The following is a 20,267-nucleotide window of genomic DNA, read 5'->3' on the forward strand; positions in this document are numbered from 1 at the left end:
ACTGTAATGGATGGGATTAAATTTGAATGCAATGATAGGTATCATTGTATACGAAAAACGATTCTGAACGGAGATGATTTGTCAGTCTAGGATATATTATATTTAAATATTGTCATATATTCTATTTTGAAACAAATATTTTATTTTTCAATTAAGACGCATTTTGCATAAGGCACGGTTAATTAATTAGTGTAGTTATCATAATTCATAATACCTTATATTATCATAGATAAACGAATACCTGGTTTGAGGATAAATCGTTATCATTACGCGATTTCATAAAAATTTAAAACTCAAACGCTCAAAACATTTTTCCTATAATGACACTTCAAATTTTCTCTATAGCTATTTGAAGCAAAACTTATGGAAAACTTGGTGTTAAATTGTATAACCTTAGATATAAATACAAACAATATTATGAATTTTTAACTACAAAATAATTTGCAAATATTCATGGTTTTGACGAATTTTTGTCAATATTTGAAATTCAAATGCTAATAAAAATTTAATTTGAATTTCCGATGGACATTTTTTTTGTGATAAAGATTGAAAAACTTGTAAGAAGCCTTGAATTAAATTTTCAAATCTTAGGTATAAAAGGAAAATTTTTTATGAATTTATAGAATAAAATAATTTACGAATTTTCGTGATTTTTACGTATGTTGTCAAAATTAAAATTTGAATGCATGTAAAAAAAAATGTAGCTATATATTTCTTTTATTTTTCAACTGATATTGCAAAAGTATATTATGAGCCTTGTATTAAATTCTCAAATCTTAGAATTAAAAAAAAAAACTTTTATGAATTTCTATCTAAGATAATTTGAACATTGCTGTAATTTTTATGTATTTAGTCAAAATTTGAACTGTAAAATCTTATAAAAAAAATTTGTGACAATATATTTCTTTTAGTTTTCAACTGCTATTGTAAAAATATGATAGGAGCCTTGTATTAAATGCACAAATCTTAGATTTAAAAAGAAAAACTTTTATGAATTTCTATCTAAGATAATTTGAACATTGCCGTAATTTTTATGTATTTAGTCAAAATTTGAATTTTAAATGCTTATAAAAAAAATTGTACCTATGTATTTTTATAATTTTTTGATTACTATAAGAATAACTTATGAGGAACTTTGTATTCAATTTTCAAGTATTTTGATAGGGCCAAAAAAAATTTATCGACCCTTCCAAAAAAATTTTCAGAAATTTTGAAAATTTCAGTTGTCTATAAATATCTCAAAAAAAGTCAAAATATTTTGAAAATTTAATCATGTAAAGAAAATACCAATCCTAATAACTGGTAAAATTTTCAAGTATCTAGGACTCATACTTTTTGAATAATAACAAATATTTAAAATCGTTTCAGGATAAATCGTTATCGTTACGCTATTTCGTAAAAGTTTAAAATTCAAACGCAATTAAAAGTTTTCCTATAATGACGCTTCGAGTTTTCTCTATAGCTACTTGAAGTAAAACTTATGGAAAACTTAGTGATGTATTCTTAATCTTTAGTTATAAACACAAAAATTTTTATGATTTTTCAGCTTCAAAATTACTTGCAAATTTTCACATTTTCGACAGATTTCGTAAAAATTTGAACTATAAACACTTATAAAAAAAAATTGTGACTTACGATTTTTAATTTTTTTTAGCTACAATAAGAAAATTTCATAAGGAACCTTGGATTACATTTTCAGGTTTTTTTGGTCGTCCAACATTTTTTTACCGACACTTCAAAAAAAAATTCTCAAAAAAAGTGTAAATTTCAGTGGTCTATAAATAACTCAAAAAAAGTCAAAAATTTTTGAAAATTAAACTGTATATAGAGAACACTAACATAAACATTTGGTGGAAATTTCAAGTATTTAAAGTGATTAATTTTTGAAAATTAAACTGTATATAGAGAACACTAACATAAACATTTGGTGAAAATTTCAAGTATTTAAAGTGATTATTTTTTGAATTATAACCATATAAAAAAATCGATTTGGTCGAAAACTGATTTTGCGTAAAATTCCCGTTTTTCTGTCATTTTTATTTTGTTTTTCTTGATTTTTTTGAAAACTATTGGAAAATGTTTACTTTTGACCTCTATAATACACCAAGGATCTTCAATTTTACATCGGAAACCACCCCCAAAGTTTGAAATCGAAGCATTATTTCGACTAGTTATGCTGTACACAGACACAAAAAAAAAAAAAAAAAAAAAAAAACACACATCATTGTAAAATCAATACATTCATCACTTCGTTCAGAATCTAAAACATAAATTATATGAAGACTTAATATTTAAAATTTTACATTCACTGTATAAAGTAGTAGTTGGGAATAGGGGTGGAGAAAAATCGATAGTCATAACCATCGATAGCTTCCGATTGTTTGTAGTTATACTATCGATAACTATCGATAGTTTACGATAGTATTTTTGTCTAAGTGCTGATGATAAAAAACAAACTTTTTTTTCAATTTTGAATCGACGACGCGGCGGAAACTGCTTTCACAATAGACTTCTTGTCGAAAAACTTACCTAAACACAATATTAATAGTGATAATAAATAAAGACAGTATGTCATTATGTCAAAATAAATGATTTATTTTATTGCGTTCAAATTATAACATTGTAAAATAAATATTTAATAATGAACATAATAAAAGGAACTTCAACAAACTTAGGAAGTATAAAATAATTAGTCCATTTAACACATATGATTAAAGGAACTTTAATAACTTTAGTAAATATAATATAAATAGTCCAGTTCTCTAATAACATAAAATGAAAATAAGTAATAACTAGTTTTTACTTATATAATTCAACAAAATAAAATGTTTAAGATGAAATAAGTAATTTAACAAATGATAAAAGGGACTTTAACAAGCTTAGTAAGCATAAAATAAATAGTCCACTGTTTTGTAACAACATAAAAATAAAATTATTTAACAAATATGATTAAAGGAGCTTTAACAACTTAAATAAACACAAAATAAATATTTCACTATTTTGTAATCATATAAAAAGAAAATAAGTGATAACTGGTTAACATCATTTAACAAATTAAGTAAGTTTAAAATAAAAAGTTCTCTGTTTTTAACATCATATAATGTAAATAAGTTAATATCTTTATTAACCAAATAATAAATAAAAATAATAATGTTGTAATAAAATGATTCAACAATTATGAGCAATTATAATAACCAATCATTTTAAATTAAATATCAACATATTTACATTTTTAGCTTTTAATCTAGACCGCCTGTCTGGAACAACTATACCAGCCTTACTGAATATCCTTTCAGATGGGACTGAAGTGGCAGGAACACATAAGATTTTTTTAGCACAAGTAGGAATAGTCCCAAGACTATCATTATTAATCTGAAATATAAAAATTATAATTTTATTGATTTAAAATGAGTTTGTAACTATTTAGATTTTAATTTTTAGGTAGGTACTTACATTCCAGAATATTAAAGGATCCATATCATTATTTGCATTAGGACGTTCCATGTATTCTTTTAAATAAATGATTGAATTGGCAGTCACTGTCCTGTTTTTACTTTTTTCAGCTATTCTTGTCTCTAGAAAATCAAATAATGATTTACCAGAGTTAGATGCCGATTCTGTAGTATCATGGCTTTCCTCTGGATTTTGTGGTAATAATGATTCTTGCAAAGACATTTCGCTCTGAAGTAAAGAAACTGCACATTTAGCATTATCAGAAGACCTAAAAGCCTCTTTTTTGAGTCTTGGATCTAATATTGTAGCTAAACGAGGTAAAGTACGTTCCTCATAATGAAATAATCTTGTTTTAACACTTTCAACTGTCTTTTGTAGTATACTCTTTCCTTCTGAAGTTCTTAAATTTAGATTAATAAGATGATTATAAATACCATACACTATAGGTATAATCAATGAAATGGTAACATAATTACCTAAACAGAAAATTATCATATAAAATAAAAATATTTTAAACATTATACTCTATATTAAAAATTACCTGATACTTTTTTGGTTGCATCATCAAAATAACTCAATATTTCGATTAAATCTTGTAGAACCAAACTGTCTTCTAAATTTAAAACTGTAGGTGCATTAGGCATTCTTAATAATACAATTGTTATATCATTCTTCAGTTCTAGAATTCTTTTTATCATATGATACATGCTGTTCCACCTTGTAGGAACTTCCTGAATAACTTTTAGAGGCTTTTTGTTTTGATTTTCTTGCTCAGTTATTAGCTTATGTGTTGCTATGTTACTGCTTTTAAAATAAGTCACCAAACTTTTACATTTTTTTATAACACAATCAACTTCTTTTAGTTTTAATGAATCTTGGACGACCAAATTAAGTGTGTGAGCAAAACAAGGAAGGTGACGTATTTTTAGTATTTGACAAGCTTTAATCATTGAAGATGCGTTGTCTGTTACTATTGTAACAACTTTATTAACAATATCCCAATCTTTTATTATTAGGTTTATTTCTGTTGCAATATTCTCACTAGTATGATTAATGTCCATTTTGTTAGTGGACAAAACTGTACAATGCATTTTATAGTCTTTATCAATAAAATGACAAGTAATCGTTAAAAAACTTTCATTTGCTCTGGAAGACCATAAATCACATGTCAAACTTACATGACAAACATTTTGAAGTAGAGCAAATAATTTTTCTTTACATATTTCATAACTTTGCTTTAATAGAGAGTCTCTTAACGTTGGCCTACTTGGTAATACATACCTTGGATCAAGTATTTTAACTAGATTTTGGAATCCTGTGTCTTCAACAATAGAAAAAGGTTGGAAGTCTTTACAAACCATTAAAATCAACGCCTTATCTATTTCTTTTTTACGGTTGCTGTCACGGTCATAAACATTTTGTTTTTTAAAATATGTGGATATTGAATGACTACTTTGAGTATCTTCATCATCTGACTCAACTATACCCGAGTAGCAAATTCAGTTCACATTGCGTGCTCTGCCATCAGTAAATGATTGTTAAAAGCACGGTGCAAATTCTCTTCACTGCACAGTGCAGAAGGTTGATTTGAATACCGAACTTTTATACAGAGAACACCGTGCATCATCCGCGCGTGTAAGCGTCAGTACACGGTGCTACTGTGAACATTTTAACCGTGCATTAATGGTGCAGTTGTCGGTTCAAAAACGGAACCAAGGTGGTTTTTCAGACCGTGCATCATTAGTGAAGAAGTAAATTTATTAACTGTGCCACGGTGTAAAATATTACGGTGCTGTAATTGCTCAACGGTTTGTAATATTACCGTGCTTAGGTTTAGGTATATCTAAATATATATTTTATGCATAAAATATATTTTAAAATATAATATTTTACTATAACATTATTAAAACTAATTTATTGGTAAAAATAAACAAATATATCAATAAAATGCCAATTCATATTATGTTTGACTAATTACTTTATTAGCATAAATATAACATAATATTAAAAAAAAAAAATAGTAAAAATAACTTTACACTTATCAATATATTATATATATATAATTATTTTGCATGTCTTAAGTAGTTATCAACTACTTTATGGAATGTTGTTTCATCCGACGCCGTTTTTATTAAACCAGATAAAGCCTCTAGAAAAATAAATAAAAATAATTAATATAGGTAATTCTTAAAACAATTATCTATTTTTTTTTTCAGTAAAAAATTAAATATCATATATATATTATATATATAAATATATTATAAAACTTTTTTTTAGCAGTTAAATCAATATCAAAAATCTAAACACAATATTTTTAAAATCAATTTGAAAACAACACCCTATTTAGTATTTATTTATGGTTTTAATTCAAGCACCAATAATAATAATACTATATTTCAGCGGTTCCCAAACTATGTGGCGCGCCACCCAAAAGAGGCGCGAGCACTTAACAAGGGCGGCGCGGCGCGCGGTTGGAATTTTACACATATTGTTATTCTTAGATGTTAGATCAATTATTTTAGGTCCGATAAAAATATTGTTGAAACTATTATTTTGTATAGAATAAAATATTAAGTTTACTGTTTTTTTTTGTCATCAAAATTTAAATTTAAAACTAATAAATATTATATATTAAACTATTTTAAACCTATTTTATTGAATATTCTTTAGGGGAGGCGTGAAAAAAAATGTTTAATTATTAGGGAGCCTTGAATAAAAAAAGTTTGGGAACCGCTGCTATATTTTATATAATAACACTTTTGCTCGGAGTTTTTTTTCTATAACTTCATTCTATACAAATATTAAGAATACATTTTTTTTATTTACCACGTATTACATTGTATAACTCCAGCACAACAATTTTTTTTTTTGTTTTTCCTCTATAGCTATAATGGCATAGTACCTCATTATAAAAACATGCATCAATTGAACCTCTTATTGCTGCACTTTTTCTGCTTCGGTAACGCGTTGATTTACTTAAGTGGATATTAGGCCTAAAGTAAATTTAATACAGTGAACAATAATTTAAATAATTTAAATTATATATTACTTGAATACATAAAATACATCAATGATCAATACATATTAGTTATTACCAATACCTAAGTACCTACCTATTAATGAGTAGATATATCTAATAAAACAATATCTACTTTACAAAGGTGGGCATTAACTAGTTAAAAAGTTAAAGTTAAGTTAAAAAGTTAATTTTTTTTTTAACTTTTTAACTTAACTAGTTTAATTTACAGTTGAAATAACTTAGCTTTTCTCAGTTGATTTAAAAAATAAATAAGTTAATAAGTTAATAAGTTAAAATAGTTAAAAATAGTTTAATTTAATAGATAATAAAAAAGTAAAAGGGTATACAGTGTACATTATGATAAAAGTTAAATCAAATTGATTTATAATTTATAAATTAGAAACTAGAAAGACACATTCACTGTTAATAATTAAGGTATAATAATTTTAAAAAAATAGATTAACTTTTTTAAACTGAGTTAAGTTAATTTTTTTTCCTATATTAACTTTTAACTTATCGAGTTAATTTTATAATTTGTTAACTGTTAACTTTAAACTTATCGATTTTGTGTCCTTTTAACTTAACTCAACTTGAGTTAATTATTTTCATTAACTTGCCCACCTTTGCTACTTTATTAATGTCTCAAAAAATTATGATTAGGAAGCTATAATTGTACCGCTTAATACTTGTATAGTTGTATATTATGTCAATAGCATAACTTAAATCATAACTAAAAAATACATACTACAATAATTATTATTTTTTATTTATTAATTATTTTTGGTGGGTATAATTAAAAAAGTAAAGTAGAGCAAAAAAAATAGGTAATGTTTTAATCATAGAATCTCAAATAGTTGAATTGATTAAAAGCATTAGGTATTATGAAAATGAAAACAATGTATAATTATTTTAAACATTCATTTAAATAGATCTTAATATCTTATATACCTATATACTATCTACTTATAGATATTCTTTACATTGGTAGGCATGTATACATGTATACATGTACTGCTATAGCAGTTAAGAATAGTAATATTCATAATCTAATTGATATAAATAAAATCAAACAAATATTCAACTTTTCTTTTTGACAGATACCATACCAATAATAATAATAATAATAATATACCTGTAGTATAATTTATAAAGTTATAACTTATAAGTATCTACCTACCTAAATATAAATGTCCATTTATAGACTGACAGGTATACTATAAATAGTAGTGAATACTGATAAGCAGTGTTAAGGAGTAACCACGAGTAACTATATACGTATTATCACTATTATCTTAAGTTAATAGGAAATTAGGAAGTTTACAGGAATCTTTAAGTACTTTGATGGTAAATTAATTTCCAGTAATTTAGTTTTTTTTTTATAGTAAAATTACTAAATTACTCGTTACTTTTTCTTGTTTAATACATTCAAATAAACACTTATCTGAGAAATAATTAATGTTAGTTAATAGTATTAGTAGGTACTTAATTATTTCCGATTGCAACTAAGATCAAATGCTAATAAGATTGTATATTGTAGGTACATGACATAAAAATATATTATAATATGTAAAACATAATAGGTATGTAAATATATAAACACAAGAAATCACATGTTTAATATATACCTAATCTGTTATAGTATATATTAGTACAATATAGTATATGTTTATTATATTATATATACCTGCACATTTTTATTAATTATTTTCTATTTCTTTTATCCATTCTTTATAAAGTCATTTTACAATAAATACTGCTTAATATTAACATAATATATTATATTGTAAATATATACTTACATTTTTAAATGAAATCAGTTTAATTGTCGTATATACTGTATATATAATTGTGTAAATGACGAACTATGATGATGTACGTTGAATAACTATAATAGGTAATAATAAAATAAGTAAAATGCACTCAAATATTGAAATGAATAGACTTTTTTAGTGATAACAAAACGCGTGGTTATAATATTATATAATAACGGCATATCAATCATCGTTGTAATACTTCTTTATATTTTTTAACCGTTGAACAATAGGAGCACCGTAATAAAATACATGGTTGCTCGATAATTGAACCGTGCTTTTTTGACACCCAAGCACTCAATGTGAACCCAAATATAGGTTTAATTTAAACATTGCCATTTTCACCGTAACATTTTACACCCTCACATGTGTTTTGAACCTAAACAAATTATTTTTGTCCCCTTGCACTGTGTCTGCACGGTGCTTTAAGCACGGTTCTTCGACACCGACTCTGCATTACAAATTTGCTACTCGGGTAGTAGATTGTATTCTCTTTAGATGGTCTTTGAGATTACTGGTATTGCCACTGGTTTTGTACTCTTTTTTACATTTGCAACATTTTGCAAGTTTTCTATCTGTACTTCTGGTAAAAAAAGTCCAAACATTAGAAATTTTCCTTTTACCCATTTTAAGTTAGAAAGAGGAACGAATACTTATTAACAAAGTTAAAAACTTAACAAGATAAAACTAATAAATACTATTATAAATTTATAATCACAATATAAATTGAAATTTCAAATTATTGATAGTCATAACGACTATCGAAAACTATCGATAGGAGCCTTCAAACTATTGATGTTGTACGATAGTAGTGACTATCGATAACTATCGATATCACTATCGATAGTTCTCCACCACTAGCCGACAGTCCAGTTCCAGTGTGTAAACGATAAACACAACAGTTTTTCTATGCTACGCGCGCAAATCGCCGTAAAAATATTATATTTTTCGTGTCGGTGCTTGTGGCGATTCACATTTATTTTTTATATATTTTTATATTTTATGCAAGGCGCTAATCGCCATCTTTTTATATTTTGTGTGAGCGCAAATCGCCACATTTATATATTTGTGTGGGCGCAAATCGCCACATTTATTTTTTTTGTTATATTACCTTTGTGTGAGCGCAAATCGCCACATTAATATATTTTGTGTGGGCACGAATCGGCAAATTTATATATTTTGTGTGGGTGCGAATCGCCACATTTATTATATTATTATATTTTTATTATTGTATTGTTACGACATAGTGTGTGTGTCAAATGCTATTAATTAATATTATTATCGTTATTATCTTTTTCTATTTGTGTGTGTGAGTGTGAACTTTTCCGTATAGCTAGGACCAGCTGGCCAGACTGCGCTCCACAAATTGTGAGTTTTTACTTATATTGTTATTTATTTACACTATTATAATATTATTATTTTTACCGGCCAGAGGGGCCGTAATTTATAGATTTATATTTGTCAATTATACAAGCTCAACATAGCAGCATAATATTATATTTTTACCTGTTGGGCCAGTAGGGCCGTAGATTTTATATTATATCTTGTTGGGCCAGGAGAGCCATATTACTATATTCTTTTTATAGGTGTTGCTGTGATTTTTATATTCTTGTATTCGTAATAGTTATTTATTTGTGTACAATACAGCAACTCATTTTTTACCAGCAACCGTGTTACCATTTTATAGTTACCCTTGTCCAATAATTTTAAAGTCAACACACCACACATATACACACCTACACACACCACCACACACTAGCACTCTCTGGTTTTGCTCGGCGACCCCGTCCACTTCCTTTGAGTCGCTATACACACATACACACCTTTACACAAGTCGGTCGGTGTGGGAGTATATATAGCGCACGAAGCATTAGGTAACCGGGCGCACGTATTATTATATTACGTACCCGGCCCGTACAACAACACGCATTGCAACCTACATAGTATAAGGTTATTTATTTAATGTTGGCTATTAATACCATATATACTAAATTACAGACACACAGAAACGAATTGAATTAAATCAGATGATGTTATACATAATTTTGTGAAAAGAAAATATTCATTATATTATGCATCTTATAATTTTAAGCTATTACACTTTTGAGAATGGTAACTATTTTTACAATACCGATAAGTTGTCAAAAATATATAAATTCAGTTTATTCTCTATTAATCAAAAAACCTACATATCAAGATTCCTTGGAGGTCCAATTTTGTCCAGTAAATTCAAGACCAATGTATCAAGATGTTAAGATCAAAAACTGTCAATCTACTAAAGTCGAACCATCTGAAGATATTGTAAATTCTCCTGTAAAAATAATTTCAGAGAATAACCCATCTTTTGCAATTGCAACACACACTTTTCAAGGTATGGAGGATGAAATTCTACCAAATAAATCCGCGGAAAAACCTAAATCGCCTAAAATACAAATATGTGGAAAAGTAATATTGGTGGAATCCCCAATTTTTAGAAGAAAAAGTTTATGGATAACACCTAAACCTTCATCTATTTACAGAGAACATCATAAGTCAATACCTAAAATAATGAATATCAAATACTAAAATATTAGAGATTCAATCAATTAACTTTTTTTTTTTTTAAGTGAGAAGAGTTGATCAATTGTTGTCTTTTAAGATCAAACTGAAAAGATATATAAATATTTCCTGGATTGTGCTGTTTAAACTTGTGTAATCAACTTAACGTGTATTATAGTTGTAGTAATTATAATGCATAAGCATTGCACTAACTCGTCGTTGATCCCTAACATAACATATACAGGGTATCCCCTGATATGTAGGGTGTCCCACAGAGATCTGACAAATGAAATAACTTTTGTTCTAATCAATATTTAAAAAAAAATTCTTTTAAATATAATTGATAGACACTTGCGCTACATTTTTGATTTTTTAATACTAAAAATAAAAAATCTTAATTAATAATTCAAATTCAAATTTATTTAAACTATTATAACTTATTCTAGACTACTTTAATTTATTTATTATACTATTTTTACTTAATGTGGACTATATTTATGCTATTATATTTATCTAATGTTATGTACTATTTAAATCTAATTCGAACCGGTTCTAAAATTACTTTCTTTCACTTCAAAATTTTATTTCTTATTATTCTCAAATATTTTCTCTATACTTCAATTACTCATTTACCATCTATCATTTATTCATCATTTTTCTATAATTTCCTTTTTACTATATATTCAATATCTATTCTCAATAAACTGTGCGCGCACACATTATATATATCTTTTTCAACAAAATCTCATAATTATTCTCAATATTTATTCATAAAACTATGGACTTATTGCTCGCCTTTTCTAAAATTCCAAATTAATTCCCAATTATCAACATATAAGGTCTTACCTCTTGCCATCCAAAAAAATCATTATTATTTATTTCAATTACTATATATCATAAGGTCTTACCTCTTGCCTTCTCAAAAAATCACAATTATCAATATCCCAATTACTTTATAATCTAAGGTCTTATTTCTTGCCTTACTAAAAATCTCAATTATTCTCAATTATTTATGTATATATCCTTTAATATTCTTCAAAATTATCAATTCACTTATTTTCATTTATCAATACTCATTTATTTCTCATTAAATTATTTCTCGTTATAACGTTATCTTTTTATTTTATTTTACCTAGGTTTTATTTGTGCCTGTTTATTTTATTATATTATTAATCAATAATATTCATTAAACGTATATATATTATCTGAGTTTATCATTTAATTTATATTTATATATAAAAATAATATATTTATGAATTTAATGTTCTAATGGTGGTGTAGGTGCACACACCAAAAATGTTTTATACGATAGATCCTAAAAAATCTAAAGGAGACGTGACCCTACAAAGCTTACAAAAACATTTTCTTAAATACTATACAAAAATTATAACTCACAATACTGTCGTCTTCGTATTTTGGTTCATCTTGACTGAAGCTGATTTTCCTGCGCTATCGACTGTTGACCTCTACGTAGATTCTTTTGACCCTCGGAGTTGTTAGAAAGTGATCAGTTCCCCAACGGTGATTCTGTCAAATTGCCTCCGTGAAATTCTTGACTCGAAGTTGTAGCGATGTCAGTGAAGTTGGCCCCCCAACTTTGTCCAATTCATTTCAAACCTGCACAAATATTTTGCAAATACTTTGCAATAATTTGCAAATCTATTTTTAGAATTTGCAAACTTCAACTGTGGCTGTGGGAATCATTTCAAAATTGGGAGGGCCAACTACACGTAGCCCCCCCACATCGTCCGATCTATCTCGGACCGGTGCCAAAATTTTGCAAATAGTTTGCAATAATTTGCAAACTCATTTTCAGAATTTTCAAATCACTCGCTCCCCCGCAATATCCGTTTTTGTGTGGAGGGGCCAACTTCACGTAGCCCCCCCACATCGTTCGATCGATCTCGGACCGGTGGCAATATTTTGCAAATAGTTTGCAATAATTTGCAAACTCATTTTCAAAATTTGCAAATCACTCGCTCCCCCGCAATTTCCGTTTTTGTGTGGGGGGGCCAACTTCACGTAGCCCCCCCACATCGTCCGATCCATCTCGGACCGGTGCCAATATTTTGCAAATAGTTTGCAATAATTTGCAAACTCATTTTCAACATTTGCAAATCACTCGCTCCCCCGCAATTTCCGTTTTAGAGTTAGGGGACAACCCTACCTGCGCATCGTTAGGTGACATATACAGAACGAAATTTATGATTGAATTTGTTTGAACATTTGTAACGATTTATCTACCTATTTGTACATAAGGTAGGTTCAAAAAAAAACTTTTATTAAATAGGTGCAGTAATTTATAGTACCTAGGTAAATTTTTACCTATTGGCTATTACATTGTAATTTGCATTAAATGTATAAGGCTGGGCAAGTTAACTACTTTTTTAAACTCGTTAAGTTTAGTTAATGTAGAAAACATTTAAGGTAAGTTTAAAACTAACTTAACTTACCTAAAAATCAGTTACTTTGTTCATATAATAATTAATTATTATACTAAGTTACCTTTTTTTAAAGCTTACAGATAACATTCAATAAACGTCTTACAATTTTCAAATAAATGTAACGATATTACAAAACTTTGGCTCCGAAAAAAACTTTTATAAATTAGGTATGATTTATAAGTAAGTAAATTGTAATTTAATATTAAAATATATATACCTACCTAAAGATTGTCTTTGTTATTTTGTTTATTAATGATTATTATCCATCTCGGACCGGTGCCAATATTTTGCAAATATTTTGTAATAATTTGCAAACTCATTTTCAACATTTGCAAATCACTCGCTCCCTCGCAATTTCCGTTTTAGAGTTAGGGGACAACCCTACCTGCGCGAAATACTTGAATATAACTGTTTTATTATAATATATTTAAGAACAAAATATAATATCATCTATTCCTTTTATGTTTATTTTGTTTTGTGTTAAGTATAATAAAATTAATATAAAAAATACTAAGTGATTACATATTTATGTTTATGTTTTTTTTAAACAGCGTAAAATATTAAGTGTGGGTTGATTTTTGTTGTTTCTGGATTTACACAATTTTTAAATTTCTTTTCCAAATTGTTGTGTATTTCCCATTTTCCACTGAACCTTCGTATGTAAGATATATAGTGTCCAGCGCTATAACCGACGGCTCCAAATAGCTTATATCTGTGAACAATCAAAATATTTTTAAAATTATACATTTATATTGCTATGGCTAACTATTAATTTTATTTTATCTTTAAAATTGTTAGAAATTTAAAGTTACTAAAATCGGTGTTTTCTATCCTATCAATGTAACAAATATATGCTTTTAATTATGATTAAAAAATAAAATTTTTTAAATTTTATGGCCATCACGATAAAACAGTTTTATAAAAGTTTATTAAGTATTAAACTATACTTACAGGTTTCCTTCAACGTTGACTTCAGTGGGAAACTCAGTCAAAATAAATGTTTGGTTTTCTGAGTAGCAATCAGTCTCAATTATTAAATGTTGTCCTAGTTCTCGCTTACTTATTGCCATAACATCATTGCAATTTGAGCACTCTTTAGCTTTTTCTTTTGTATACCCTTTCAAATCATTTTCTAAATCTTTAAATCTGTTACTGAACTTTATAATGATTGTTGGGCATGCATATTTTGTTGAATTACATTTAAGATTAGGACAATTAATAAATTCAATTGCCGATGGGACGTCTTTCAGTAAGGACGTACAAATAAAAAGAACATTACACTCTGTATTTATGAAAGCAACATCGGTAACACCTTGGTCTTCTGTAAACAATTTCTTAAGAATATTTATTCTGTCTTTATATATATCAAGACGTGGAACACCTGAAGCCAAATTCTTGCAAAAACGTAAAACAGTATTTGTTTGTTCTTCGACAAATTTCTTGTATGAATCGCTGTCTATGTATGCTATAGTTATAATAAAAGCGACTGAATCGAACGGACATGTGTTGCTAATTAAATATCGTTTTTTGTTCATCCGCAAAGGGGTCTTTAAATTACCATTTAATAATAAACTTTCATGTTTAGACCTTATGTTTCGATCACATAAAACTCGTTCAATCTCAGGTGCTGGTTGCATATATTTTGTGGGTCTGTTTTTTGATTTTAGACATTTTTTTTTAAGAACACCTTGTATGTCGTTGTTAGGGATTTCACTGGTTTTATTTTCATGCATGATTTGGGAATTGGGCAATATATCAGTGAATGCTTTTTCTTCATTATCGTCTGAAATTGAAGATGAACTTAAATTATCAAATAATTGTTTTGTTATTTTTATGATTGCTTCAGACTTAGTTTTGTTAGCAGTATTCTTAGAAGTGTGTAATATTTTTTGTTTTTTGTTATTCTCTTTCAATGTTAAGCTTGTAATTGGTTCCTCGCCTTTACCACGCCAATTTTCTATATCATCATCGGATGACAAAAAAGGATCATTCGACACACAATCATTTTCAACTGACGATGTAGTAGTTGTTGGACTCTTATCAAAAGCATTATTTCTTAGTTGAGAACTGCGAAATAGTTTTGAATTACTATCAATGCTTTGGATGTGACGAAGTATGAAACGGTCAGCAGTCATCGGGCGGCTAGCATGTCTTAAAATTAGATTTTTTAGCTCATTAAAATCGCTTTCAACTGGAGCTGATGTTGCAATTTTAAATGGTGAATTAAATATAGGCTGCATAACTGCAGTCCACAATGGAAAATGCTTACAAATTCGCTTAACGTCTTTTGCTAATTCTGGCAAAAAGTACGCAGACATCCTGTTACCTTTAACACTGGCATTTAATTGGCTACAATTTTCAATATCCTGTAAAAATTGGGTTATTGAAGTTGAAGATTCATCTATATCATCTATATCATCTATATCATCTATATCATCTATATCATCTATATCATCTATATCATCTATATCATCTATATCATCTATATCATCTGAATTTTCAAGTTCTATATCTTCATAGTCTTGGGTATCGCATTTTATGTTATTATTACAAGTTTTATCAGCAGGTATGGCTTTCATAAGATTTGTCAAATAAACTCGATACTTCTCTGATGGATTTTCTTGATTCTCTGTTTCATCTATCCAACCATCTGTTTCACTGAACATCACTGTCATGAAAGCTGTTAATATATTTTTAAAAGTGTCAAGGTCAGTTGAAGTTAATAGAAGTCTAAAACAACGAACATAAAATTCTTTTAAACACTTTTTCTTTATACCACACAAACACTTAAGTCTACAAAAGGTTTTGATCATATGAGAGACGTCGATTCTAATAAAACATGACGGCAGTTTAGTTTTTTCACCGGTAATTACAGAAAAACATTCATCAAGGTATGATTGAAAACTTAAATTACAAAAACTTTTACACATTGCCATAAGAAGTGCTCTGGAGTAATCGGATACGGCTTCACTAGGTGCACTTAGTCCACATCTTAACCACATATCCAGCCAATATGAAATAGTTACGGAATCGTGCTTTTCACTTATCATTTGAGTAACAGGAATTTGGCCGAAACCTGCATTAATAACAGCCTCGTACAAAAATATATCACCTGATAGTAACTTAAGAAACGTACGTTTGATTTTTTTTACCAAACTACCGGTAGCATCAATAAAAAGCCTATTATATTTTTTAGTAATATCTTTATATATGACAAGTTGATGATTTGTCCAATAATGGATAATAGCTGGATCACTGCCAATATGATGAATATTTCCAGCCTGAGAAGTATGCTTTAATTCAATCAAGGAATCAATTGGATTTCTATTAATGACTCCTAATGATTTATCTATATAATCTTGTTTAGTCTTACTCAACACATTATTTTTGTACAGATTCGGTGGTGAAATTCTTCCAAAGTCTAAATCTTTTACCTGTTTACGTCTCCAATTTGAAGGTACATCTGTTGATAATTCACATCCAACCATTTTACGTTTAGTACCTTTCAATGGTCTTTTGGTCGTATGATTGATTTCATCTCCGACAGTATTTTTTGTTAGTATGCATAAATTTAATGGTTCACCTGGTTTCGGTTTAGCATCACTCCAACCAAAAAGATCATTTTTACACTCTTTACAAGTTGCTTCGAATGTTAAATAATGTTTGCTTTTTGATATGTCCTTATTAACTTTACCGCGTTTATAAATGAAACAACATGGCAATTTATAAATTGCCAAAAATGCATCATTTATTATATCGGTCCATGTCCCTGGCTTCAATATATCATAATATCTTATATTTCCTTTACTCTTATATGGTACAGATGTTAGCAAAATGTTAGAAAAATCAGTATACGGTATAGTTAGATTAAATAACTTTTTATTATTTTCTTCTTCTGTAGATGAAGATGAAGGCGTAGATTCGGTTTCCATTGCACTTACATTTGATTGATTCTGAATGCCTAACAGATGTTTTATTTTATTTTGCCAATCATGCCTATTTTGATAAACTGCTATATATATTGTCTTCGCTGACATTTTATATTGAAGTGCAACCGACAAATCAACCCAAACTTGATCAGATATTGGTCTTAAAATGTGATCGTCATTTAACAATAAATGCATTTTTTCTCGAAGAGCAGTGAACACGATATCTTGGCTTAATGCAGCAGGCCTACCAGTTTTTTTAACCTAAAACGAATTCAATAAAAATGATTTTAAATATCATAGAAGTAGATAAAGTATAATTGTATAAAATATAAGATAATTAGATTGAATTAAGATGTGTTTCAATAATTCAACCTCCGCAAAATCAACAGGTCCTAACCTAACCTAATCTCTCCAGAGGTACGCGTCAACTCAACGCAGTTAAAAATATTGTATTCATTTTATGTAATCAGACTTAATTTTAAAAAAAAAAACGGATTACACCAGTGCATTATAAAATATCATAAACCTGTTACAACTAACCTGACCTAACCAAATATGATCAACATTTAAAATGGATTAAAAAAGTATTTTAGTGCTAAATCATTGTCATGAAAAAATGTTGGAAAATTGGTACCGCTCTGATATACACGGGTAGTATAGATATAAAACATCTATTTCCAGCACAATAATTTCATAGCTGCGAGAACATGAAACACTAAATAATAAAAAATATGATGCTAATATTAATATTAAAAATAATACATTAAATTAAAACTAAAAATATGAACTAAATAATTTATTCAGTTTTTTTTTTATTGGTTTATTCAACCAAGTTTTTGTTATTCAAATAATTAGCACTTTTTTTATTAAAATATCAATTTTTTATTTAACCCTGCTTTTAATTTTATTCCCGATTTTTATAAAATGTAGATATTTTATTCAACTTAGATTTTTTTCTAACTATACAAATTGATCAATTCTATTTTTAATAAAAAATCTTATTTTAATAAAAATAGGAAGGTTGAAAAAATATATAATTAAAATTTAAAAAAAATAACGATTATTTTTATTCAAATTTGATTTTTTGTTCCATACCTATAGAATTTTTTTCTACCAGGTTTTATTTAGGTTTTCATTAAAACTAAGATTTTTTTATTAAATATAAATTTTTTAATAAAATAGGCTTTTTTAAATTTTAATTAAATTGTTGTTATTATATATAGATTTTTGTTATTAAAATATAGATTTTTTTGGTCAACTATGTTTTTTATTGTCATTCCTTTTTATATACTTTTTATGTAGTTTTTAAATTATAGATTTTTTTAATCGACCAGCTTTTTATTTTGATTCTTTTTTTCTAAGAATTAGACTTTTTTGTAAATAGGATTGTTTTTTCATATAAGATTTTTTAATTTCAAAGATTAAATATAGATTTCCTTATTTAACCACAATTTTTTTTCTACTTCTTTTTTTCTTAGAATTAGATTATTGATTTAAATAAAATTTTTTAAATTTAATATAGAATTGATCTATTTAAACATTTAGAATTAAAGAAACCTTCTTGAATAAAAAATCTATATTTTTACAAAAAAAAGCTTATTACAATACAAATCACGTACGTTGCACCAGCACCACCCATTAAAATTTTTATTTCATCAATAATTAGCACGCAATTAGCATGAATTTGCATGACTATCGCCGAAATTCACACGATCGTTACTTCCGTGCGAAATCGTCTCCAATAATTTGGATTAATTTAATGTAATTCAAATTATAAAAATCAAATTAAAATAAATTCCCTACCCCAAAAAAAAAATAAGATAGGGCGAGAGGGCAACCCCCCCCCCCTATATGTAGATAGTGGATCCAAGACACTACCAATTATTTGCAAATATTTGCAAATTGGTTTTCTGAATTTGCAAATAAATTCCCCGCCTGGAATAAAAAAAATAAGATGGGGGATAATAAGATTTTTTTTTTTATTCTACCTACCTATTTTTATTTTTATTTTTTTATTTTTATTCTTATTGTTTTTTCAAGAACATTTTGTTTTATTTTCTTTAGGTTACTATTCAATTTACTTTTATGTTTTTATTTATTTAGATTTGAATTTTTTTTATTCTATTTAGGTTTTGATTTTTGATTTTTTAATTGTTTTAAATTATTTTTTCAAAATCATTTTTTTCATTCTTTTCTATTCAAATTTTCGTAGCTCAAAAGGGGGTGGGCTGGGTGAAATCAGTAGGTATTTTTTTATACCAATAGTATTTTTATAGTGGATTTTGGATACAGAATTTAAATAAAATTCTAAATAAAAAATCATTTTGAATAAAAATAATAAAAAACATAAATAGAATAAAACAAAATGTTCTTGAAAAAAACAATGAGAATAAAAATTTAAAAAATTTAAAATCTTAATAGAATAAAAAAATCATAAAAAATAAAATAAAAATAACGTGTGTGCAGTTGCCCCCCCCCCCCCAAAAAAAAAAAAAAAAAAAAAAATTATCTGATCGACTCCGGACCAAAGCCAATTTTTTTTCCTAACTCATTGTAACTATTTGTAACAAAATGTTCTGAAATTGTAACTTCTTACATTGGGCACTATACAATGTTTTAGGGGGGCCTCACAAGATTTTTTTTTATCGAGTATAGATTTTTTATCATATAAGGACTTTATACAGTTTTTTTTGTAAAATATAGATTTTTAATTAAATTCAGATTTTTTAATCAATTATATAATTTTTATTGTATATAGATTTGTTATCATACAATTTTATTTCTATTTAGATTGTAATCAGCTACTAGGCTTTTTATTCATATAAGATTTTTTATACTCAATTATCAATATCTATATTTTTAAATAAAATACATTTTAAATCTATATTCGTAAAATGTATATTTGATAAAATAAACTGTGTGTAATATAAAAACTTTTATTTGATGAAAAATCTGTATTTAATATATAAAAAAGCGGGTAAGTCGTGGATGTCGCTCTGCTGTACAGTAGGTTACTGTAATGGATGGGATTAAATTTGAGTGCAATGATAGGTATCATTGTATACGAAAAACG

General features: G+C 27.1%; 2 protein-coding genes across 2 annotated transcripts; both read right to left on the minus strand.

Annotated features, from left to right (window-relative positions):
• Window positions 1-3,198: 3,198 nt before the first annotated feature.
• On the minus strand, window positions 3,199-3,675 carry LOC107166432 (uncharacterized). Its single transcript, XM_089230128.1, has 2 exons — window positions 3,454-3,675; window positions 3,199-3,372 (listed from the first exon to the last, which is right to left on the minus strand). The coding sequence occupies exons 1-2, from the start codon at window positions 3,673-3,675 to the stop codon at window positions 3,199-3,201; spliced, it is 396 nt and encodes a 131-aa protein (XP_089086254.1).
• Window positions 3,676-3,761: 86 nt separating this feature from the next.
• On the minus strand, window positions 3,762-5,191 carry LOC149054559 (E3 SUMO-protein ligase ZBED1-like). Its single transcript, XM_089230129.1, has 3 exons — window positions 5,128-5,191; window positions 3,995-4,933; window positions 3,762-3,853 (listed from the first exon to the last, which is right to left on the minus strand). Exons 1-3 carry the CDS (start codon window positions 5,189-5,191, stop codon window positions 3,762-3,764), a joined length of 1,095 nt encoding a protein of 364 aa, XP_089086255.1.
• Window positions 5,192-20,267: the final 15,076 nt, after the last annotated feature.

This window comes from Diuraphis noxia, unplaced genomic scaffold (genome assembly GCF_037042655.1).
Source record: "Diuraphis noxia isolate RWA-SAM2 unplaced genomic scaffold, SU_Dnox_SAM2 contig0006, whole genome shotgun sequence".
Lineage (NCBI taxonomy): Eukaryota > Metazoa > Arthropoda > Insecta > Hemiptera > Aphididae > Diuraphis > Diuraphis noxia.

Excerpts from the sequence above, each read along its gene's own strand:
- LOC149054559 (XM_089230129.1), bottom strand. The coding sequence starts at position 5,191 with ATGCACGGTCTGAAAAACCACCTTGGTTCCGTTTTTGAACCGACAACT. Across the intron at positions 4,934-5,127 it reads AACTGCACCATTAATGCACG|TTGAGTCAGATGATGAAGAT; the intron begins GTTAAAATGTTC and ends ACTCGGGTATAG. Across the intron at positions 3,854-3,994 it reads TGCAACCAAAAAAGTATCAG|AACTTCAGAAGGAAAGAGTA; the intron begins GTAATTTTTAAT and ends TCTAAATTTAAG.
- LOC107166432 (XM_089230128.1), bottom strand. The coding sequence starts at position 3,675 with ATGTCTTTGCAAGAATCATTATTACCACAAAATCCAGAGGAAAGCCAT. Across the intron at positions 3,373-3,453 it reads ATCCTTTAATATTCTGGAAT|ATTAATAATGATAGTCTTGG; the intron begins GTAAGTACCTAC and ends TTTATATTTCAG.